Source organism: Lepisosteus oculatus, chromosome 8 (genome assembly GCF_040954835.1).
Source record: "Lepisosteus oculatus isolate fLepOcu1 chromosome 8, fLepOcu1.hap2, whole genome shotgun sequence".
Lineage (NCBI taxonomy): Eukaryota > Metazoa > Chordata > Actinopteri > Semionotiformes > Lepisosteidae > Lepisosteus > Lepisosteus oculatus.
Genome location: NC_090703.1, coordinates 35092430 through 35114819, shown reverse-complemented (window position 1 = coordinate 35114819; position 22390 = coordinate 35092430). Strand labels below are relative to the sequence as shown.

At 34.8% G+C, this 22390-nt stretch overlaps 2 protein-coding genes across 2 annotated transcripts in view; both read right to left on the bottom strand.

Moving 5' to 3' along the window:
• LOC102699144 (calpain-5) overlaps positions 1-1655 on the bottom strand; it is a 42798-nt gene extending 41143 nt beyond the window's left edge. Inside the window, exon 1 of the mRNA XM_006632658.3 lies at positions 1415-1655. The gene's annotated coding sequence lies outside the window, so the exon portion shown is untranslated. The remainder of the gene's footprint in view (positions 1-1414) is intronic.
• Positions 1656-15275: 13620 nt separating this feature from the next.
• Positions 15276-22390, bottom strand: part of LOC102692282 (neuronal migration protein doublecortin) — an 82486-nt gene continuing 75371 nt past the window's right edge. The window contains exon 8 of the mRNA XM_006632623.3: positions 15276-22015. Within this exon, the coding sequence (XP_006632686.2) occupies positions 21959-22015 (57 nt within the window). The 3' untranslated portion in view covers positions 15276-21958. The remainder of the gene's footprint in view (positions 22016-22390) is intronic.

Genomic DNA, 22390 nt, shown 5'->3' with positions numbered 1-22390 from the left:
GTGAGACTTCTACATAAACCGCTAAAAGAAAGCATGAAGGAGCTGGTCTTTATACTTTAATACTTACTTTAAGAAACAAGGCTAAATACTGTATGTTGGTTTCTTAACACACAGTTCAACAGGAATGGGACCTGCAGTGATCCCAGAATTACCATGGGAAATAACGGCATTTCCTTTTTATAAGACTGAAACCTTGACTGTTGTAAACATGCCCAACAGGAGTCTTCTCTTCTTAAAAGGAAATATCCATATGAATTTGTTTCAATAAGCACATATGTTTCTTCTGTATCAATGACAAAACATGGAGAGATACTGTAAAACTATTTTAACATAACTATATATTCTTGTAAACAATAACCAGTATCAACTAATTTATTTTTGTGTACTGCAATGGATCAGTACTAATGTACATTGAAATCCATCAATATACTACTCAATGTAAGCTCAATGTACTGAGCTTAGGCAGTACAGTAGAAAGTGCTGGCATACAGTAAAATTAAAGAATGGTAACACTTTACACTTTATTACATATGAATGTTCTTTTAATGCTTTATAGCAATTTATTAAAAGGTCAATAAATGTTTTAATTTATTCAGAAAGAATTACAAGATGCATTGAAATCTGAAGAAAATCATAAAATGTTTTTATATGTGGTGAATTAACCAGCAAGCCAATTTGTCTATTGAATCACACATTTGAATCCCTGTCTGAATCGTGCACCAGGAATAAAAATGTTAGTTTTGTTGCATGTGATTTTAAGTGAATAATAAGGTAAATGTTTGGTTTTATTAAATCTGTACTTTTAGTATTCAGTCATATTCTTGAGGTTGACAACATAATGGTTTGACTGAAAACTTAGTTAACAAGTTCCTACATGCATGCCATTTTTGTGTATCACATTTTGTATAATAAACTGTAAATGTATTCTGAGAAATACAGAAATTTCTATTATTGAAATAGCAGGTTATAATTTTTGTGGTGGCTTTTGTGTAAAATTGTATTTTGTTATGAAATACAGTAAATTGGAACAGAAAAGAATCAATGCTATATATCTATTCTTTCACTAAGTCATGTGTCATGACTCTTAACACTATAGTTACTTCTTTATCCATCAATAAAAGCTAATTATAAAGTGTGGATATTAAATAGTGAATTAATATTCAAACAGAATGGCTTAAAATATCTCACAGACAGTCATGCTTAAGTATGCATGCAGCTTCATCTGCATGTGAATGATCTTATTTCTTCTATTAAGAGGATACTCCCAGAGCATTGTAAGATACATGAAGAAGTCCAGTCAAAAACCTTTTTTCCCACTTAACTCAATCCAAATTGAACAGGACATACATCTCATAAAAAATCCACGAATACACATGGAAAGAGAAAAGTAACCAGAAAGGATAAACATTCTTACCTCTCTATGTACAGGATGACTGAAGACTCAAAATATGTTGAACAGCCTCTGTAAAACTGAGCAGACTAGCAAGAGTCTCCACACCTTTCTTATTTGGGGATGTACTTTACCAGTGTCTGCAGGGAGGTCCTCAGGGTCTTCAGGGTTTTGCTGCTGAAACAATAAGCACTGCAAGAGAACTGTGAATTGTTTTCTGTCTCCAGTGCCAGCATGTATCAGGGTATTTTCAACTATGTGGAGTAAAACCTCACTCCCCCAAACTGGTTTGACAAGTCAAGTCACAGGGCAGGGAAGTATTATGTAAATACTTGGCATACTGTTTCATTTCAGTTAAGTGTTGGGAGATTGCAGACACAGTCTACGAAGAATGAGGAGCTGGTTTTAAAATGCCCCCGACTCACTACAGGACATGAGATCTTCAGTACTTAAAGTATATGTAAAAATGTAGAATTTCAGAAACCTGGTGAAAAGACGGATTCCAAAAAAATGCAATTTTTTACTTCTTCATAAGATTAGAGAACAAACACGTGTCAGCTTGTCTGTACAGCTCAGTTTAGAGCTTATGAGATCACCCTTTGAATCCAAGCTACTTTGTATACCAGGATCCAGCTAAAGATCTCAACAAATAATATTTAATATACTCCTAAATATCATTACAAAGTAGTTATTGCTCATGTATTTTTCATGAAAAACATAAAATGCTCTGTTACAGCTTTGGAATGTCAGCCTGTTTGTGACAGAGTCTTGATAATAATTGAAATAATTATGGCTATTGATTTATGTCATCATGATTTTTTTGTACACGTCATTCATTTAAAGTTGGCTTTACCAAACAGGAGAAATGCTTTATTGTTGCTTTTTAATTCAGTGAATATGACCAGTACGTTGAAGTTTCTCCAAAAGTTGTATCAATCCTCATTAAAATCAGGGAGGCATTGGGGCACATTGGTAAGTATTGGTGACTTGCAGTGCTGAAGCCCTGGGTTCAATTCTAGTTCTGGAATGCTACCTCTGAGGAATACTTCCTGTGCCCATGTGGATTTCTTATTTCAGTGCACTGGTTTCCCTTCCAGGGTGTATCTTGCCTTGTGCCCATTACATACAATAATAGCCTTTGTCTCCCCTGTGACTCTAAATTGAATTAATAGATTGGACAATAGATGAATGGATCATAAAGATCTGTCATCGATTAGTATGCATTGCCCAGTGGGTGCTAATTTAGTTTACTGGGGCTATGTTTAATATGGATTTTAATTAAAAAGTATTTTATATTTGCTTTAAGCCAGACCAGCAATTCTTCTTTCATTTTGTTTTTATCTGTTTTCCCAGTTCTCTCAAACCTTCCTTTGTCATTTTTATTCAACACACTACAGAGTAATATTGTATATGTACTGTATATCAAAGATTTACAAACATTCCCAAATGAAGAAATAAGAACAACTGCATGTAATTTACAATCATGTAGCCATTCTTTTAACCATTTTTATAGCTTCTTATACACCACAATCCTATGACAGATGAGGTTTTGATGAGGTTTTGTGTATAACCTGAAGACCCTCATATGAACAGAAGAAATTAATCTGTTGGGACTGGTTGAAACATGGGGCAGGCCGTGTAAGGAGAGTATGAGAACTCAACATAGGAATAGCAAAGCCCTAATATCATATGGATCAAAATTTTAATTTCTCTGGTCTTAAAAGGGCAAAGTTAATTATTTGCTGCAGTGATGGAAACGTACTTTGCTGAAGGCAGCTTAAGCTCATCACAGATCCCTTAAAATTAAGTCAAATCCCAGAGTAGTCTCATATCTCATATGTTCACCACCTGTAGTAACATTATAAAAAGTTGTTTCACAGAAACAGATCGCCACTGCTTCTCATGGAATAAATTATCCACCACCTCGGCACAGAACAATAGTAATACAGAACGTACTGTATATTTCCATCATTTATGTAAGCAGTTCAACAGCTTAATTTTCTCATTCAACATGTGCAGAATGCCAACAGAAGACTATATGCTATTTAGTGTTCAACAGTCCAAAGAAGAAACACTTTATTTTGGATTTCTCTGCAGCAATCATCTCAATGTTATGTACAAACAGTATACATTGTTATGACACAAGAAAGGGTACAAAATGGCTAAACATTGATCCCTTGTGATAAGGGACTGTAGCTTGTTTGAAAAGGAACTAATGGACTGTAAAAATAATCGTATAAAAATAAATAATCCATCCAATCAAAAAGTAGAATATAAACTCAAGACAGTGGTCAGAGATAATGCACAGTAGTCATGATGCTTCTAGAGATGGTTCCACTGGAGACTTTGTGTCTTTGTGACTTTGTGTGCAGAATTTACAGGGTTTTTTTCTTGGGAGTGAATATACAGTACCAATATTTGCACCGATTGGTCAGCTAACCACATAGTGGGGTTAATGTCTTGTACTCAGACCACAGCAGTTCCTGAGATTTATTATGGTGAGAATATGACTCCATGTTCACCAGGAAAATTGGAGGCAGGATGGGAGCGTAGAATTTACCTTTAGCTGAAAGACAATAACGTGATAATGGATCATAAATCGTTAGGTGAGATAAGTAATGCTTAATGACCAAGCAAGGTAAACCTTGACTTCAAACTAAATATTATTTAGTAACAGCTATTATAATTTCCTAACTTTCAAATGATAAATGGGCTAAGCTATTATAATTTCCTAACTTTCAAATTATAAATGGGCAAAACATTTCTAATAAAAAAGGGACTGAACCACTTGGCATAAAATATGTTGAGGTTTCAACTTGATATGTAAGATTCTGCTAAAAACACATCTCTGACAGAAAAAAAAAAGATTATTTAATCCTGTGCCAGTATGTTGCTAACATAAAGAAGGGGTGGTGTGGTGGCTCTGTGGCTAAGAATCTGTACCTCTGGCTGGAAAGTTGGCGGTTCGTATCCCGCAGACGGCAGAATAATCTTTCTCTGTTGGGCTCCTGAGCAAGGCCCTTAACCCCAACTGCTCCATGGGTACCATATAAATGGCTGACCCTGCGCTCTGACCCCAAGCTTCTCTCCCTGTCTGTGTGTCTCATGGAGAGCAAGTTTGGGTATGCGAAAAGACAAATTCCTGCTACAAGAAATTGTACAGTATATGGCCAATAAAGTGAAAGTGGAACCACATCAAATAATGTATGTTATGATATGTACTGTGTTTGATACAAAATGGAAAGGTTTTCGTTAGAACTAGGGGAATGTACTTACTTCAGGTTAGCTGTGAGAAAGAGCTATAAATATTTCTCTACTTTGGGTGGGGAGTATGAAACATGCTACCCAGCCACATTGTCGAAGGTGATACCCTGGACTGTCTCCAGAACAATTACTGTAACAAAATGGGCTAGATAGGTCAAATGACCTTCTTTGGTTTGGAACATTAGTTTATAAAAATAAAAGACTAAAACATTTTAAATCATTCATCTATAGCAGATAATTGGATAATTGTTGTTTGCTGGGAGTCTGTAATATATGTTTACATGGAGTTTTGTTTGTTTAAAGGCTTGTCTTTGAATTCTACTTGTTGACAAAACAAGGTTTGCAGACTTGAAGCAGTGGTGATGGTAGATGCTAGACCTAGGTGTATGAGGTTTTAGTATGTATTCTGCTTTATGCTGGATTAAAAGCATAAATGTCCTGGTCTGGAAAAAAGTGTACTATCTTCGCAGTTTAGATACAGTACAGCCTGGTGAGAGCTATCCTTTTGAATTTATTTTTTCAGTTTACAGTTTCTTGTGTTGAATCTGTACAATAAAGCCAGAAACTATTGCTGAACCTTAAATTCTGTGGAGTAACAAAGTTGCGAATTATTGTGATCATTAATACAATACCACTGCTGGAGATCGTAGTTACAGAAATTATTCAGTGGAAAACATTCTGTGGATTTAGCATCAGAGGAGTCACTGTACTCTGGTGCAGAAGAAGAATCTGTCTCTTTAAAATCTTTTTAAAAAGCTTATTTTTTCCATTATAAACAACAGGGGTGAATGCCAATACAATTTAAACTGCAGTTACATTGCAATAAAACAAATAAACCTGACTCAGTCTTTTTGCCATAACAAACTAAGACCACCTCGTGAGAGGCTCAGCCCTGTTAAATTAAACCAAATTCTGAAGGGGAGTTTATATAGAAGTATTACATATGCAAGTGTCACGCTCAGTTAAAAACTTGAATAAACCTACTGTTAATGTGCCCTTTTTTATGCTACATTATGTTATTTTTAAAAATATCTGTAATTCATTATCCTGAAATGTATATTATAAGGGTTTTGTTTTATTTCGTTTAATTGAAGAGAGATATTTATTTGGTTCTTTGCAATGTCTGCGATCGTTTCTTTTTTATGTTTTTAAAACCACATGTGATACAGGCTAATTTGATAAGAATATTTCTGAACAATGTGTATGTGTAGACTCTGCTGTAAGTTATAGTGTGAACATTTATGTTTAGCATCTGATTTCTTGCTACCAACTGCATTAGTATCCTAAAATACTAAAGCAGTTAAAATGAAGCATTGGGCTGGAAGCTTATTAGATTCAGCTTTAATTCCTTTTCTTAGAAGGCTGTAGTTTAAATAATATTTTTATGTGCTTTTGGAAATGTTTAAAGATAAAATTATTCATTTATGATAAATATTAGTGTATAACACCCAGTCATAAAGTGCTTTATGATCTCTTCAGAGTTACAAAGGGAAATATCATTATTTGCATTATAAAAATATACCTAACTGGGGGTCCCACTACACAAAGTCTCCTTTTCTTTGCAGCAACCATGTGTGATAGTTTGACTCTGGAGCATAGGTTTTCATTAATGTCTGAGTATTTGTCTCACATCGCAATGTGCACCGTCCTTCTGAATGCAGGAATGGGGCAATACTGGAATGCTGGAAGATGTTTCCCCACTTCAATATTGTATGTATGCCTGAGAGGACAAATAATGCCCTGGATAATAGCCACTATTTTTTTACTGAGATTATTGTAGGAAAAGACTTGGAAAACACATGGTTTCCAAATTTGGAAATTCTAAATATGGCATTAAGAGATTTTTTTACAGTCCCAGATGTCTGTTACATCCAAATTGCTTGGAGCTATTATGCTACTATGCTTACAGTATATCTGGTGTAATACACTAAAAGAATACAACTGAACTGAATGAATTATAAATGAATCAAATCAGTGCAATACAAACCAGACATCTGGTTGGGTTCTGATCTTCTAGTCCCCAAGTAGTTTTAAAAAGATTATGATTTGTAACTTACTTCTTAAGTAAATTCCTTCCCTTTAACTTGAGCATACCATATTCACTTGCTTGTTTATTTGTTGTTTTTTTCCTGAGGGTTTACTTACAGTATATCTCCTGGGAGCTAAATGGACACCATAAATCTCAGTTCAAACTCAGGCTGTGACACAGCTGAAAGGCTGGGAAATATCCCCATCCACCCACACAACTAAGGATATGTTCCTTTTAGGATTTGATTTAATCTCAGAATTTAAAATGTGAAAAAGTTAGTTCCCACAAGTTTCCGATTTTACAATTTATACTGTTTTGTGTGAAGTACAGTGCAGTACTGTAATGTCAATGTCTTTTTCATTTTACGTAATCAATGGCAGTGATAAAGTCAGAGTACAAAATCACTGCCATTGTTAATCCAAAGGGTAACATCTATTCATAAAATCCCTTACAACACTGGGTAATACCATGAGACATTTGTCTAGTTGCCTAACACTACTTTGTCCAAAAGGAAACACACTTTTCTGTATTTCTTAAAAGTTCTGTTTGAGTTTGGGTTTTGAATGAGATCATTTGTTTCAGGTGTGAGACTCCTTGTCACGATTGTAGTCCCTCCTCCTTAAGGGCGCTGTTCGTTACACTCCTGCTGGATTGTCAGTTATTAAATAAAATAAAAGCGCCCATTGTGTTCTATTCAGATCGCATTCCTGGAGCACCAATGCACTGTAATAATATGAAAACCATACATCTACACTCACACCAAACTACCTGTCATACAGGAAAAAAAAAAACATGCACACAGACTTCACTCCATACAAACTTCAGAAAGAGAAACATATACTGTATCTGCCTTGTGGTATGTACTGTACATCAGCCCTTGATAGGCTGACAATAACTGCAATCACACTACAGTACAATACATCATCCTCCCTGTAACTCTGTTCTGTGTTCTTTGAAACAGCACAAACCTTTCACCTAGTACATGGTGAACTAAGCACCTTTTTGATTTTTTAAAATCATGAGTGAGAAGGTGGACAGGTAAAGGTCCTGTTGATATTTATGTTATGATTAGTTATAGCTGCTGCAGTACAGTACCCAAAATTATTTTTCTGTCTTTGTCTCATTAGGCACATACATTCAATGTACTGTACACTACAGTATGTAGAAAAAATATGATTTCTTAAAGAATAAAAAAAATATTATCCCCAACCCAAAAGAGAATCTTTAACAATACAGGATACTCTAATGTAGAGGTTTGTGACATTAGATAAGGGGCACATTGTAAATTACTATGAGCAAACTCAATGAAAATGATTGTGCTACTATGGCAACAGCGCTGCTGCTTTGCTGTAGCATCACATAACGATTTTCTTTTGAGAATTAGAAAGACGTGGTGATCTAGTGCATGGTTACATCATTAATAAACAATTGTTTATTTTGGTTTTAAATGGATAATCCAGACCTCTGTGTGTAGTCTTGAATACAATATTTTAAAAGCCCCTTTGAAGCTCAAGGATTCTTAATTCTCAGATTTGAAGCATTTTCATGGATTATGGATAATGCAGTCATAAAGAGAAAACAAGAAAAGCTTGTAAAAAATGATCAAATGTTACTTGAAACTAAATGCTATTAGAAGAAGATATAATTCAGGAATTCTGTGGGGCCATATTATCTTATATATCTTCTTCGTTATTTTTTTTTTAACTGCTCATCTGCTTATTATTTTTAATTATGATTTGAATATATTTAATAGTCTAAAGCCGGTCCAATCACTGGTAGTCTCAAAAACACTTAATGAACAAAATATTTGTAACGCTCACTTAATAACATGCTTCACCCCTGTGAGTAGCAGGAACAGTCTGAACAGATGCTGGCTGTATTCCACAAGGCTTGAAATATTTGCAATACAATCATATCCCATTTTGTCTACTAGGAAGGTTTTTAGCAGGAAGTTGATGTTAGGAAGATGGCAATGGTGTGTGGAATTAGAATATATTTTCTACTGGTTTGAGTTAGCTTGATGGCTTGATGATTGAAATCTGGGGTTTGTTCTATCTGGGAAAATGTGATGGAAGTTTGTATTATACTCCTCAAGCAATTCCAGCTACTATAAGTCAATTAATTTGACCTGCGAGTCCATTTGTGTCAATTTAATATTAATATTTCTATTTCCTATAAAAAGTTATTACATTTTTGTTAGCTTTATTAAAATAATTGATATACTGTATATAGTTACTAGTATTACAATGAGATCTGTGTTCTGATAATGAATACCATTTTCCAGGTTATTGGCAGCCAGAATACTGTATATAAAGGGAAATCTTTCTGTTATGAAACATTTGACTGTAGGGGTTCCAGGTGATAGAACCTGGAAATAGAATCTGGCCTTCCTCTCTACATCATCCTCTCTCTAACAGGGAAGCTCACATAATTAATTTAAGGATTATCCTGTTAACTCACTGTTAAGCATTTCTCTGATTTCCAGACATGGGTTGAAGTGAATGCTGCCAGACTCACATGAAAGTACTCACATGAACACCTAGAAAATATAAGCTCACATTCTAGATTTAATGGATGCAGTCTAACTTATCGGGTAATAAAGCTTTTAGTGTAACTAACTTCACAACAGTGTTTAAACTGGTGTATAAAGAAACAAAAATAATGATTTGCCAATATTGCTGAATATACTATAAAAGACAGAATGAACTACACCCAGGTAGAACAATGGAGACCTGGAAAGACTAGGTCATAAAATAGATAAGAGTAAAAGAAATTTGCTGGATTTCTTCTGGTGCTTATATTTAAAAAAATATTTGAGATTACAATGAAATGTTGTTTGTATTGTAGTGCCATTTGTATTACCTTTGTATTGGCATTTATGATACACTGAGAAGATAACTTTGATCACCATCTCTCTTGTGCTATACCAAGCTGAGGAATTTTATATTTTAAATGATATGCCAGTGTTACTGAACACTCATGCATGCCTGTCATGTCTATTACTTGGATTCTTACATCCTGCTGTTTCCCAAGTAGCCACTGGATGGAGATACAACACAAGGTATTGAACCATCCAGTAAATCCTTGTGGTGAACAGATTACTATTATGCTTTCATTCCATATCACCCCATATTACATCACACTTTGCAGTACTTGAAACTCAGATGTTGTTATCCTCTGTCTGACACTAATTAAGAAACTGGCTGAGATGAGATAGTTCCTTCCAATTAAGAAGCGTTTGTGGTTCCTAGATGGGATCTGTTTTCATGAACTCTTGAAAGTGAACTCTTTTCTTCAACCATCTTCAGTTAAAGTTTAATATTTTGCAAGACTCTGCACAGCTTAATGGTAATAAGAAGATATACTGTATAGGTGTAAACACACACATTCACCTTGAATAAATGGAGAGTTTTCATCAGCAGCTGCCATCAGATGACCCAGATTCTGTGGTGTGAAGGCGTTTCATACATCTGCTATAGATTTAAAATATTGCATAGAGTACGTAGAATTCATTAGGGTGTAGAGAACACACTGGGATCTTCTCATTGACAAGCAGTTAAATGTCACAGTACTGATAGGGAAAAGCCAAACAGGCTGCAAAATGTATTTGATTTCTACTCAAATAACTGTGTGTACTGTGACTGAAGTGATAAACTGCTAAAGACAAGTTATGCAATTTTTAATAATTGTATGTTCTTGTGTGTTTGAAAAGCAATTCATTTTTTCTGACTCTTGCAAAGGCTTGAAGAAATGTTCTACGAACACTTAATTTAAAGATGGCTACTGAAAAAGGGAGTGGTATTATCATATTTTATTTCTGGCCACTTCCTGGAAGTTAAACTACAAAACATTTTACACATTAAGAAAGAAAATAGTAGATTTTTGAAGTCAGAATAATGTGTTTAGGTGAATCCAAGGCCAAGAATATACAGTAGGTCATTTTTAATTTTTCTACTGAGCAAGAACAATCCTGATTATCTGTATTTCTGTGGGAATTTTTGTGAGGTGAGAATCCTGGAGTTGTGAGCAGTGAGATCATCCAATTGTTCCTATTTTTATGTATTTGTTTAAGTATTATGCATAAAAGTTCCATAATTTGATGCTTTCAAAATCTGCTCCACAGTGTTTGAGTATTTACAATGCACATATTGACTTTTGTTGTGATTGCCTTTGAAGCAGGTTTTGGTTCCCACAATGCTGAGGTTTGTGAAACCACTTTGGCTTCAAATAAATTATCTATTGAAAAAAAGGCTTTGACATTGTGTAAAGCCCAGATGTAAAGCAAATGCATAATAATGGCTCCAAACAGCCATAGACAACTCTCCTCTTGATATTGTGTCTTCAAGTTCTCAAGTAATTACCTAGAATAATTACAGTTGCTGTACAGTATTTTGGTGATTGGAACTGAAGTTAATTGCTGAATTGTTGAGCTGAAGAACTCCGGAGCAAAAGAGACAGAACAGCACAAAATGGACAGAGAAAAGACTTTACAGTGCCTTGCGAAAGTATTCGGCCCCCTTGAACTTTTCAACCTTTTGCCACATTTCAGGCTTCAAACATAAAGATATAAATTTTTTATTTTATGTGAAGAATCACCAACAAGTGGGACACAATTGTGAAGTGGAACGAAATCTATTGGATTTTTGAAACTTTTTTAACTAATAAAAAAATGAAAAGTGGGGCGTGCAAAATTATTCGGCCCCTTTACTTTCAGTGCAGCAAACTCACTCCAGAAGTTCAGCGAGGATCTCTGAATGATCCAATGTTGTCCTAAATGACTGATGGTGATAAATAGAATCCACCTGTGTGTAATCAAGTCTCTGTATAAATGCACCTGCTCTGTGATAGTCTCAAGGTTCTGTTGAAAGCGCAGAGAGCATCATGAAGACCAAGGAACACACCAGGCAGGTCCGTAATACTGTTGTGGAGAAGTTTAAAGCCGGATTTGGATACAAAAAGATTTCCCAAGCTTCAAACATCCCAAGGAGCACTGTGCAAGCGATCATCTTGAAATGGAAGGAGTATCAGACCACTGCAAATCTACCAAGACCTGGCCGTCCCTCTAAACTTTCAGCTCAGACAAGGAGAAGACTGATCAGAGATGCAGCCAAGAGGCCCATGATCACTCTGGATGAACTGCAGAGAACTACAGCTGAGGTGGGAGAGTCTGTCCATAGGACAACAATCAGTCTTACACTGCACAAATCTGGCCTTTATGGAAGAGTGGCAAGAAGAAAGCCATTTCTCAAAGATATCCATAAAAAGTCTCGTCTAAAGTTTGCCACAAGCCACCTGGGAGACACCCCAAACATGTGGAAGAAGGTGCTCTGGTCAGATGAAACCAAAATCGAACTTTTTGGCCACAATGCAAAACGATATGTTTGGCGTAAAAGCAACACAGCTCATCACCCTCAACACACCATCCCCACTGTCAAACATGGTGGTGGCAGCATCATGGTTTGGGCCTGCTTTTCTTCAGCAGGGACAGGGAAGATGGTTAAAATTGAGGGGAAGATGGATGCAGCCAAATACAGGACCATTCTGGATGAAAACCTGTTGGAGTCTGCAAAAGACCTGAAACTGGGACGGAGATTTATCTTCCAACAAGACAATGATCCCAAAGATACAGCAAAATCTACAAAGGAATAGTTCACAAATAAACGTATCCAGGTGTTTGAATGGCCAAGTCAAAGTCCAGACCTGAATCCAATCGAGAATCTGTGGAAAGAGCTGAAAACTGCTGTTCACAAACGCTCTCCATCCAACCTCACTGAGCTCGAGCTGTTTTGCAAGGAAGAATGGGCAAGAATTTCAGTCTCTCGATGTGCAAAACTGATAGAGACATACCCCAAGCGACTTGCAGCTGTAATCGCAGCAAAAGGTGGCTCTACAAAGTATTAACGCAAGGGGGCCGAATAATTTTGCACGCCCCACTTTTCATTTTTTTATTAGTCAAAAAAGTTTCAAAAATCCAATAGATTTCGTTCCACTTCACAATTGTGTCCCACTTGTTGGTGATTCTTCACATAAAATAAAAAATTTATATCTTTATGTTTGAAGCCTGAAATGTGGCAAAAGGTTGAAAAGTTCAAGGGGGCCGAATACTTTCGCAAGGCACTGTATATTATTTCTTCAGGGAGATTTGGTTTAATAGCCCTACACAAAAATATTCAAATTAAGATGGGGATTCCACTTGTACATAAAATCCCTTGGAGCATAGGTTTAGCCCTGTAGTCCAGATATACTCATTTAATGTCTGCACTATGTCACTATCTAACTGGGATTCCCTGAACAGCAGTGCCCCAATTGATTATGAGTGTTGTTATATATTGATATACAGTAAGTAAGCCGGGTGTCCTTGTCTTACACTGATCCCTGAGGTCAGTAATTGCCTGGGAACTGCCAGAATCTTGTGAGATTGCAGTGTCATCCACGAGCAGTGCAGCACTCCTACAATTAGTCTGAGCTCTCCTGTAAAGAAAAGGAGAGCCACAAAAATGTGTGTTTCTTTGAGGACAGCTTTTATAATCCTCATATCTTCCATGCTGACACCTGCTGTAGCAGACTGAGCTCATCAACTATTGTACTTATGATTACAGCGTAAAAAGGAACAAAAGTTACAATATTAAGATAAAAGGTCAATAAACAATCATTTAATTGGATGCATCAACAATCCAATACCACATATTGGTGATAAGATGAGGCACCCAAATACAGTATGAGATTTTTAAAACATCTTTTGCTATAGAACTCCTTGGTCGAATATTGTCTGTAGCACCATGCTAACAGTTTAATCAGGTAATCCCATTAGGGTAAAGATGTGCAGACAGATTAAAAGTTATCTGTAAAACAGTCTTGCATTGTTGTGTTTTCTTGTATATAACCATCTGATCTCCTTTAGTTTTTCTTAGTCATTACACTAAATAACATTCCAGATAAAAAGAAAACACTAGAATTTATCTAGCCAGCAAGTTCAAAATTAACTAGTGGAAATTAAAGTAATAGATGTACAGTAAATAGAAGTCACATATCAAAAACATCACTGTCTCAAGGCTTAATCCAGAAGATCTGCACACCCTGAGTTCTTGGTTGGAGGGACTTTCTAAAAATAGTTTCCAAGACAAATGGGAAATGAGCAATATTTTAAGTCTGGCTTCACTGCAGCTGTTTCGTTGATATCACTCCAGAGTAACATAAGTTTGCACATATATATAACTTTGAATCGTGATCATGTTTCAAAGAACCAAAGCATAGACAGTGCTGCTCTTTACTGAAGTTTACTTTGGTAAATGTACCATGAGAATTTTCTTCATACCACAGTTCAACCATAGTTTTTGTTTTATCACATTCTGACTATATTCACATGGGTTAGTATAGGAAATGTACCTACCTGTGGAGAAAATTCAATTTAAATACTTCCATTTAGACCTCGCCTGGTTGATACCTGAATAGAAGGTAATTTTACAAGATTGATCTTTAGAAAATAAAGTTACATTCTAAAGATTATTTAAAGATATTCTTTTGAGATCAGGCTGTTCTTTGGCATCATATTGTTAGTCTTACATAGTTGCTGGGCCTGCTGAGGTAATATTGTAAAATACTTTGCAGGACATACCTAATTTGTGTGCAATCTCTAAGATGCCTAATTTTATGTTACATGCGTTTTATATGCAGATGCAATAAGATGAAATATTTTACAGTGCAGTTATACAGAAGTATTTTTCGTTGTGCTATGAAGTAACCAAGTACTGGGCCAAGTTTGTAGTCTTATCCTGACAATTCCATAATCGTGTTGCTAATATTCTTATGCAACATACAATATCTGTTTCTTATGGATAGTGCATCTTCATTGTCTGCACTGTGCAGAGTTCCAAAAAAAATGTGAACTAGGAAACATCTACTGTACCATTAAATACAAAATTATTTATTGTGATGAACACCACAGGAGACAACACTGGTAGTCTAAGATAACTAATAACTGACTAGACATATTAACACCAGTCTTTCATTTCATACATTTAACACGTAATGATTTGCTTAAATGCTGGTGCAGTGCACTTTTTGCTGTTGGGCATAGTGTATACAGTATATGTCTCATTGGGATTCTTTACTTAATGTTAATGGGTATTAAAACAAACTAAAACTATCTGAAATACAAGGGGTAATGTGAATTCATGGTAAGACCCATACAACTCCAGATGCAGTTGCAGTTTCAATATATCTTCAGTTTACATGTTCTCTGGGTTTCCAAACAATGATGTAGGTGTAAAACATAAATTGTTCTGAGCATCAGATACAAACCTCCAACACAGAGAGTATATTTGCTGGCTCCATATTACTGTACAAGGATCAGAACCTCTTACAAGGCTGTTATTTGTGTCTTCTTGTGTGATATATGTGCAACTACTGACATCCTGCTGGGTTCACTTTAAGAAGATGTTCCTACTTAAGTTTAATATCATGATGTATCAAGTTTAATATCATGATGTATTTATCGCATATTAGGTCAACCAACATGACACAATTAAAACAGAAAAATGTTATCAGTAAGATTACCAAAACAAACTGAGTGTATTAATTAAAAACCAAGCATTTACAATATTTGTAACCAAATTTATTAATTATTTTGATATTACAACACACGCTGAAAATGTACATTAAAAGGAATACAGATCTGAATAAGAAATTCTGCATGGTCACAATTTAAAATTTGCCATCTTCATGGATTGTTAAATACAAGAGTTTCAGTTTTCACTTGTATAGCCTTGTGCAGTTATCTCTGAGCTTTTGAATTCTATACATGAGAAATTTATACTGTTTTGAAACTTTTAGAAAATACCGGTAAGGTAAAGCTGTTAATCTGAATTTGATGAACTTTCAGCGATGATGAAGATAAAGTAAATTTAGTCTGAAAGAAGTATAGTGTACAGTATGTCATTCCATGAAAGACAAACTATCCCAGTACTATGACCATGCCACAATAAGATATGGACCATGCAATTTGATTCTCTCAAATGTAAAAAAAGCAAAGAAAATGAAGCAAGAGAAAAGCTTGTTTTATTTGCAAGCAACGCGTTTCTAAATCCACAAAACCACCTATAATCTAAGTTACAGCATACTACCTACAGTATAACAACATACCAGAATTGTTCTTCTTTTTGCATGTTTGCTTAAAAAGTCAATAATAAAATGTTTTTTATGTACAAATCAAATGGCACAATGGCAATTTAAGAAAAAGCATTTTTTCACCACTGAGAGCAAATGTAGCTAAGACGTGCACATACAGTATACAATCAAATGAGAGATGAGCGATCCGAAACTGCCATATTATGAATTTGATAATGAAGTAGAATTTTGGCACTAACTTGCTTTTCATGTGTGTATAAAAGTAGTGGCTTTAAAATGTTTAAAGGGAACGCCTCTCTAATACTTCAGGAACCATTTTAAACTAGTATTCCAATTGCTGGACATGGTTACCTAAAGAAAAAAAAACAGTATAAAAAAAGAGACTGGACCTTGACATGCAGACACTCATACAGTACGTACACACACTCTTTCAAACTCTGTTCACAATAAACCATTACTTAAGAAATCCAATACAGGTGGATTTTTGGACACCCTTGTGTGAGAAAATATGGAGGCACACACAATACTCTGAAGAGGAAAACTAAATCCCAAACTGTAAGTTCTTTGCAAGGGTTGAAATGTTACTTTAACAATTGCTTAGATTAAGGAACTCAATACTGCTTTGGTATGAATTTCTAGTTCTACAGAAACAAACAGGGAACTTCTTTGCCTCAAACACAGTATCAGGTAAATAGTATGCACAGAACCAGAGGGCGTTTATGAGTATTCTTTTCTGTGTAGGAATTTATTAAATAATTTACTGAATAAAGCTGTAGATCTTCCCAGATAATCTGACTTCCATTAACCTAAAATGATCAAGTTAATAGAGATTCCCATTTTACACATATGAAATAAGAAAATATGAAAACAAAATTATCCATTAATGTGGTGTGATGCAAATTATAGTAACCAGGCTAGGAATGTAGGTTGCTTACATATTTACAACCCTGTTTAACCTTTGCTGCATTGTTAAAAATCAAACAGTGCATGTATTTCTAGTGCACGGTACTGTATAATGCAGTGCTTTAATACAGACAGCAGTCTATCAAACCTTTGTTCATTATTGTAAAACAAGCAGAACTTGACAAAGTGTTGATCTTTTGATCAGTCCTGAATGGTGCGAAGCTCACTCAAGACCAAACACTGCATACTGTCAGATTCCTCTTAGGATGCAGTCTGTTTTCAAACGTACAGTATTTTACCTAATACAACCTCTGACGGACTGCATCTTGTATATTTTTATAATCTTTTTTTAAATTGATTGATTTTTCAGATATTTAAGACTATAATAATAACAACCTACCTCTTGTGCTTTAATCATGTAATATAATTTACTTCTAGGTCAGATTTTTCATTCATGTATTTAGCACTGTGTATATTCTGTATATCACAGAAATGTTTAAAGACCTTCAGGCAAACAGAAAGCAAGTCACTGATTTTTTACTGAAAAAGTAAACTGGTCCTTTTTTCCTCCAACAATTTGCTCTTAGTACTGTAGTACAGTATGTAGTTATTATTTGTAAGTTCACTAAAGGATGTTGTTAACTGGCATTTTAACATTTCAAGTTCCTAATACAGTTGTTTAAAAAGAAACAACAGTACAGATCATCAGTACAAATGATGATCATTTAAAAATGAATGGTTGTATGATATATTGAAACATCCAGTCACTTGTTTTTAAATATTGTCACATTTTTGAAAAAGAAAAACTATAAACTTAAGCTAATATGAGGATATCCAGGAAAAGGAGAAAGGAGTGCATTAATAAGCATTGAGCATATGAGAAATAGTGAAGTACTGTAAATATGAACCTTTTATGCTGTTTTATGACTTGACATGATAAAAGAGAATGGTTGTGCTGAACTTTTAATTTACAGTATACAGAGTATGAATGGACCTCTTTTTATGCTTAAAATTTCAAGAGCCAGTGAAATACAGGCTGAGTATGAGGTCAAGGTAATTGGAATAATCAGAATAATCTGCTTTTGTGTTGTTCAGATTATTTTATTTTTGATAAATCCACTTTTACAGTTTAGCACTTGAGACTTTTTTTTTCATTTTTGATGCGAACCGGGAGTCATATCTGAGCTGTTTGTACAAGGTATAACAGTGCAATTTGGAAAATCACTAGGATTAAGGAAAAGTCCAGAACCATTTCCTGCAAAAATGTTTCTGGCATACCACATTGGTATTTTTTGCACCTAAAGTAATGCTATGCATTTGAAACCATCAGGGATGATCCATAAAGATCTAATAGCTGGATTTTATCATAAAACGGGCTACAGGGATAAACCATTGTAATGCTGAATTCTAATGCCACATTCTAAATAACGTTAAGCCTTGGTTGACTAGATTATATACAGTAGGTTGTGTTGTATATAACACATACTGTAAAATCTCGCACTGTGTGTTTCCACAGCATCATTATACAATCCTCCATCATTTTGGTTTTCCATATATAGTGGTATCATGCGAAGAAAGAACACAGCGGCATCCATTTTTTTAGTACAGCTCTGTTTCACAGGTGCTGTGAGATGCTACAGCTGTATGCCAGAACAGACCAAAGTAGCTCAAAGCACCTTTTCAATTTCCAATTCTCCATTCCTTATCTTTCTCATACATTCAATACAGCTGAATCACAAGCTAACAGCTACCAATTAGTTTACAGTGCAATTAATTCTCTAGACATTCCTGTTTATACTGGAGATTAATGTTTGGTGTTAAAGCAAACCACCATGTTGCCATGGTGACAGGGACGACTGAATGGCAATGCGCTCATGGTTAGAATAGTAATACCACTTTTTGCTGTGTCTGCTTTTTATTTTTTCTGCAAAAAATGCTCTTTGTATATCCAAAAACAATTTAAGGTAGCGGTTTGTTATAATGCTAATCAAAGGAGGAGAGGATCTTTTATTAAATTACTATAGCAACCTGGTCTGGAACATTGCTGAATCTGGTTAATCAGGAATAAAGAAAAGAGAGTGTAGCTTACTACTCTATTTTCAAATTCATATAATAGTCAAGGTCAGGCATCCCCCATTGCAGTCTCAATCATTGCAGAAAGCAAGGTAAATAAGAGTATACCAGAATAAAAACCTCACAAAGAGACTGCTGATAAATAATGAAACAAACTAGTCTGGACTGATAAGCAAATATAACTGACTACTTAATCTCCTTTTTAAATAATAAAGATAAACTATTTGAATCAATTTATTATATTTCATTTCCACATCATGTAGATATTAAGACATGTTGTCACAAAAGGGAATAATTCTAAGTCATTTATTTTTTTAGAGGGTCTCAGATGGTCAAGTGTTAAACAGAGAGCTGCAACAGAGGTAAATAAACCAGTTGCCTGAAATGAAAAAGTCAAAATTGATCTACTATCTTAGATGTAATCTGACTCAACTCTAGCCTTAAATGCTACAATTCTCTCTATGCAGAAGGTGCTTGAAATCATAGTGGACTCTGTGACCTCTTTGGTCCATGTAGGAGTAGAGAAAGACTTGAATTTTAACTCTGTTCAAGAGTAAACAAATGAAATGCATTAGAACAACCGTTTCCATGTTTTGATTGGAAAATGTGATGGGTAATTCCACAATAAGGTGCATTTGCAAAGGACTAAACAAGGCTTGAACTCCAGTATAGCAATGGATAGAAAAGAAGATATCTCAAATGTGTTTCTTACATCAGAAAATAACTAGTTTTATAACATTAACACAGCAAACCTACTCTATAATGTGTGTTCTAGTATTCCACAAACTAAAAAAATATGGTTTTAACAAATCAGACAACATACAGTATGTTGTATTCACTGCTGTTAGCCCAAAATTCCAGACATAAAATACGTTAAAATATTTTACAAAACAAAATGGTTTCCTGTTTACTACAGTATATAAAAACACATATTGTACGTCTTAAAAAGGCACCACAGGAAGTGAAATATCTTCACTCTCCACGTTGCATGGCGGTGCTCTCCTTGAGGAAAATTTTGACATTTATTTAATTCATACAAAGTGTAGAAAAAAATATTCCTATGAAAAAGGGTTAGACATTTTACAAATGAACTTCCAAAATGTACTGAAATGATCTCTTTACAAAGTTTGGAGTTTCGTAGTTTAAAAAAGTAACCTGCTTTAATTGTTGTACAAATTTCACAGTGTTCTGTGTTCATTTTAAAGTGGGTTTAATTGAAAAACTAATATTAGCTAATTGTTTTCACTGTTTGAATTATGCAAACATTATGTGATTTATTCCATTTTTATATCACTCACATGCAGTGTTAAACAAATTAATAGTTTTAAAGATTTAATCTACTCCAATCGCCTGAGACACTTCTATTAATGCAAAAGTCAATTTACGTTTAGAAATGATTGTAAAAACATTAACAACAACAAATTGCAAAAACATAATATTCTTAGCATATGCATTTTAAATGTATAGACATCTTTGTATTGCATACTGTATGTGTTGTGTACTCTAAACTACACGTTTCACATTGTGTTTGTTTTATTTCTCTATTGTTAGCAGTACAACAGAGGAGGTGCATGTTTTCTAATGTACTTTGTAACTTTTTCTCTTGTTTCAGGTCCAAAATGTAAATATTCTGCTGTAATCTATATATACTGTACTGTATATATTAACCAATCAGTTTCAGAGTGGGTAGGTTTCATTGTGGTGAAAAAATATTTGAGGCAGAATAAAACAAATGTCTGTTTGCATATTTCATTCATCTGAAGAGAGAACCAAAAAAAAATGGCCTCCTTTACCCTAGAACACTTCACTATAATGGCTGCTGTTATATAAACAAGAACACGTTCAGAGTAGATCATAGTTTAGGTCAAATTACTCAACAGCTTGGGAGATATATCTGGCCTGGAAAAAAAAAAACATTCTAACTGTAGCAATGCCTGGAGAAGTAGAACTTACAACATAAAAAATGTTAAATTTAAGCCTCCAAATGAAAGTTTAATTTCTATTTAACAAATCAGGGTTGTTTAACTCTGTAGCCTAATGCTGTCTTTTCCCAAAGGGAATCTTAGGAATACCTTTGGTATTAATGAAACATGTTATACACGTACACGGCATTTTTGTTTTTGTTACACTTTCTTCCAGAAAATTCTTTTCTTGCTACTAATCTGTCTAAGCATTCAAGACAGTTACAATTCATATGTATTGTTTAATTGTTTCTCCAAAAGCGAAAGCATGAAATTTTATTCGATGTAGTGGTTTTACATGTAAAGTAATGAAATCACTGCTGTAGACAGACACTCTGTGAGGTCTTTATGAGAAATTAGTACTGCAGCCCTCTTGCTTGAGAATAGCTTGTACAGCAGATGAGTGTCCTGTAAGTGTAATGCCGTACTCAATTTATGCTATTAACAGTAGATTTGGTGTGCCTTCTATTTCATACATATGCACACCATTAAATGTGTCTAATTAAATTCACTGCAGAGAGATACAGCCTTTCCAGGAGAATAAAACAGAAAATGTCACACTATAAACTTAACAACTCCTGTGCCACCAGACGAGTATGCCTTATTAACATTGCTTTAACTCCTTTGAATCCAAGAATCACAAATTGCGCCAGTTACGCTAAAAATGCATGACAATTTTAAACAGGTCTTTTAAGGGAAATGTTATATACTTATATACTATGACCATAAAGGACAACTAATTTATGGATACAAATATTCCTTTAAGCAGACAGTGGTATATTTTTGTTTTTTCTGTTGTAAAATGACTTTTTAGTCTGAAAATCTGGTTACAGCTGACACAGCATAATGGACAACAGTTCTTTAAATCATCATTTACAGTACCATAGTTATGATTTGAAAAAACTGATTTCATGATTTGTTTCCAACTTTTAAATGGCAAGACGATCACGTACTGAACTGCATAATTACCTTTGTACCTCAAGTAAAAACATTTTGTTTAAATTCCTAAGCTACAAACTGTTTATCAGGCAGTGTTATTAAAACCGGGTAGTCATAATGTGTGACGCAAAGACAATTTATAAAGAAAGTCTATTGGATGCTTCATTTTGGCGTTTTCAAGATGGTGAGCACCAAAGATACCTCTGCAAATAGCAGGTCAGATTTGAATTCAACTGCAAGGGTGTTTGTTGTTTTGCTTTCTGGTGATCTGCTTTACATGGAGTCTCCAAGTGAATCAGAATCATCCAATGAAAGGGGTAGATACAGGTCCTAAAGTGAGGAAGAAAGACAGAAATAAAAATAAAAGCATTTGTTTTGCACTCTCCCGCAGATTACCTGTTATTGAATGACTTTCATGACAAGATTTTCACATTTTCATACAACATTTATGGTACCATCACACTTTATACCTTTCACAACCATTTGTTCATAATTTATGAAAATATGGAGACTTGTGAAAGTTGTCAATTGACAAGTTGACAAGCTTTGACGTCAAGATGTGCTTCTTCACACCAGCCATCCATTTTGTAAACAGATTAATCCAATTCAGGTTCGCGGGGGAGCCAGAGCCTAACTTGACAAGCAACTGGCTGGAAGTGACGCTAGTCCATTGCTGACCAGACATACAGACACAAAAAACACCCA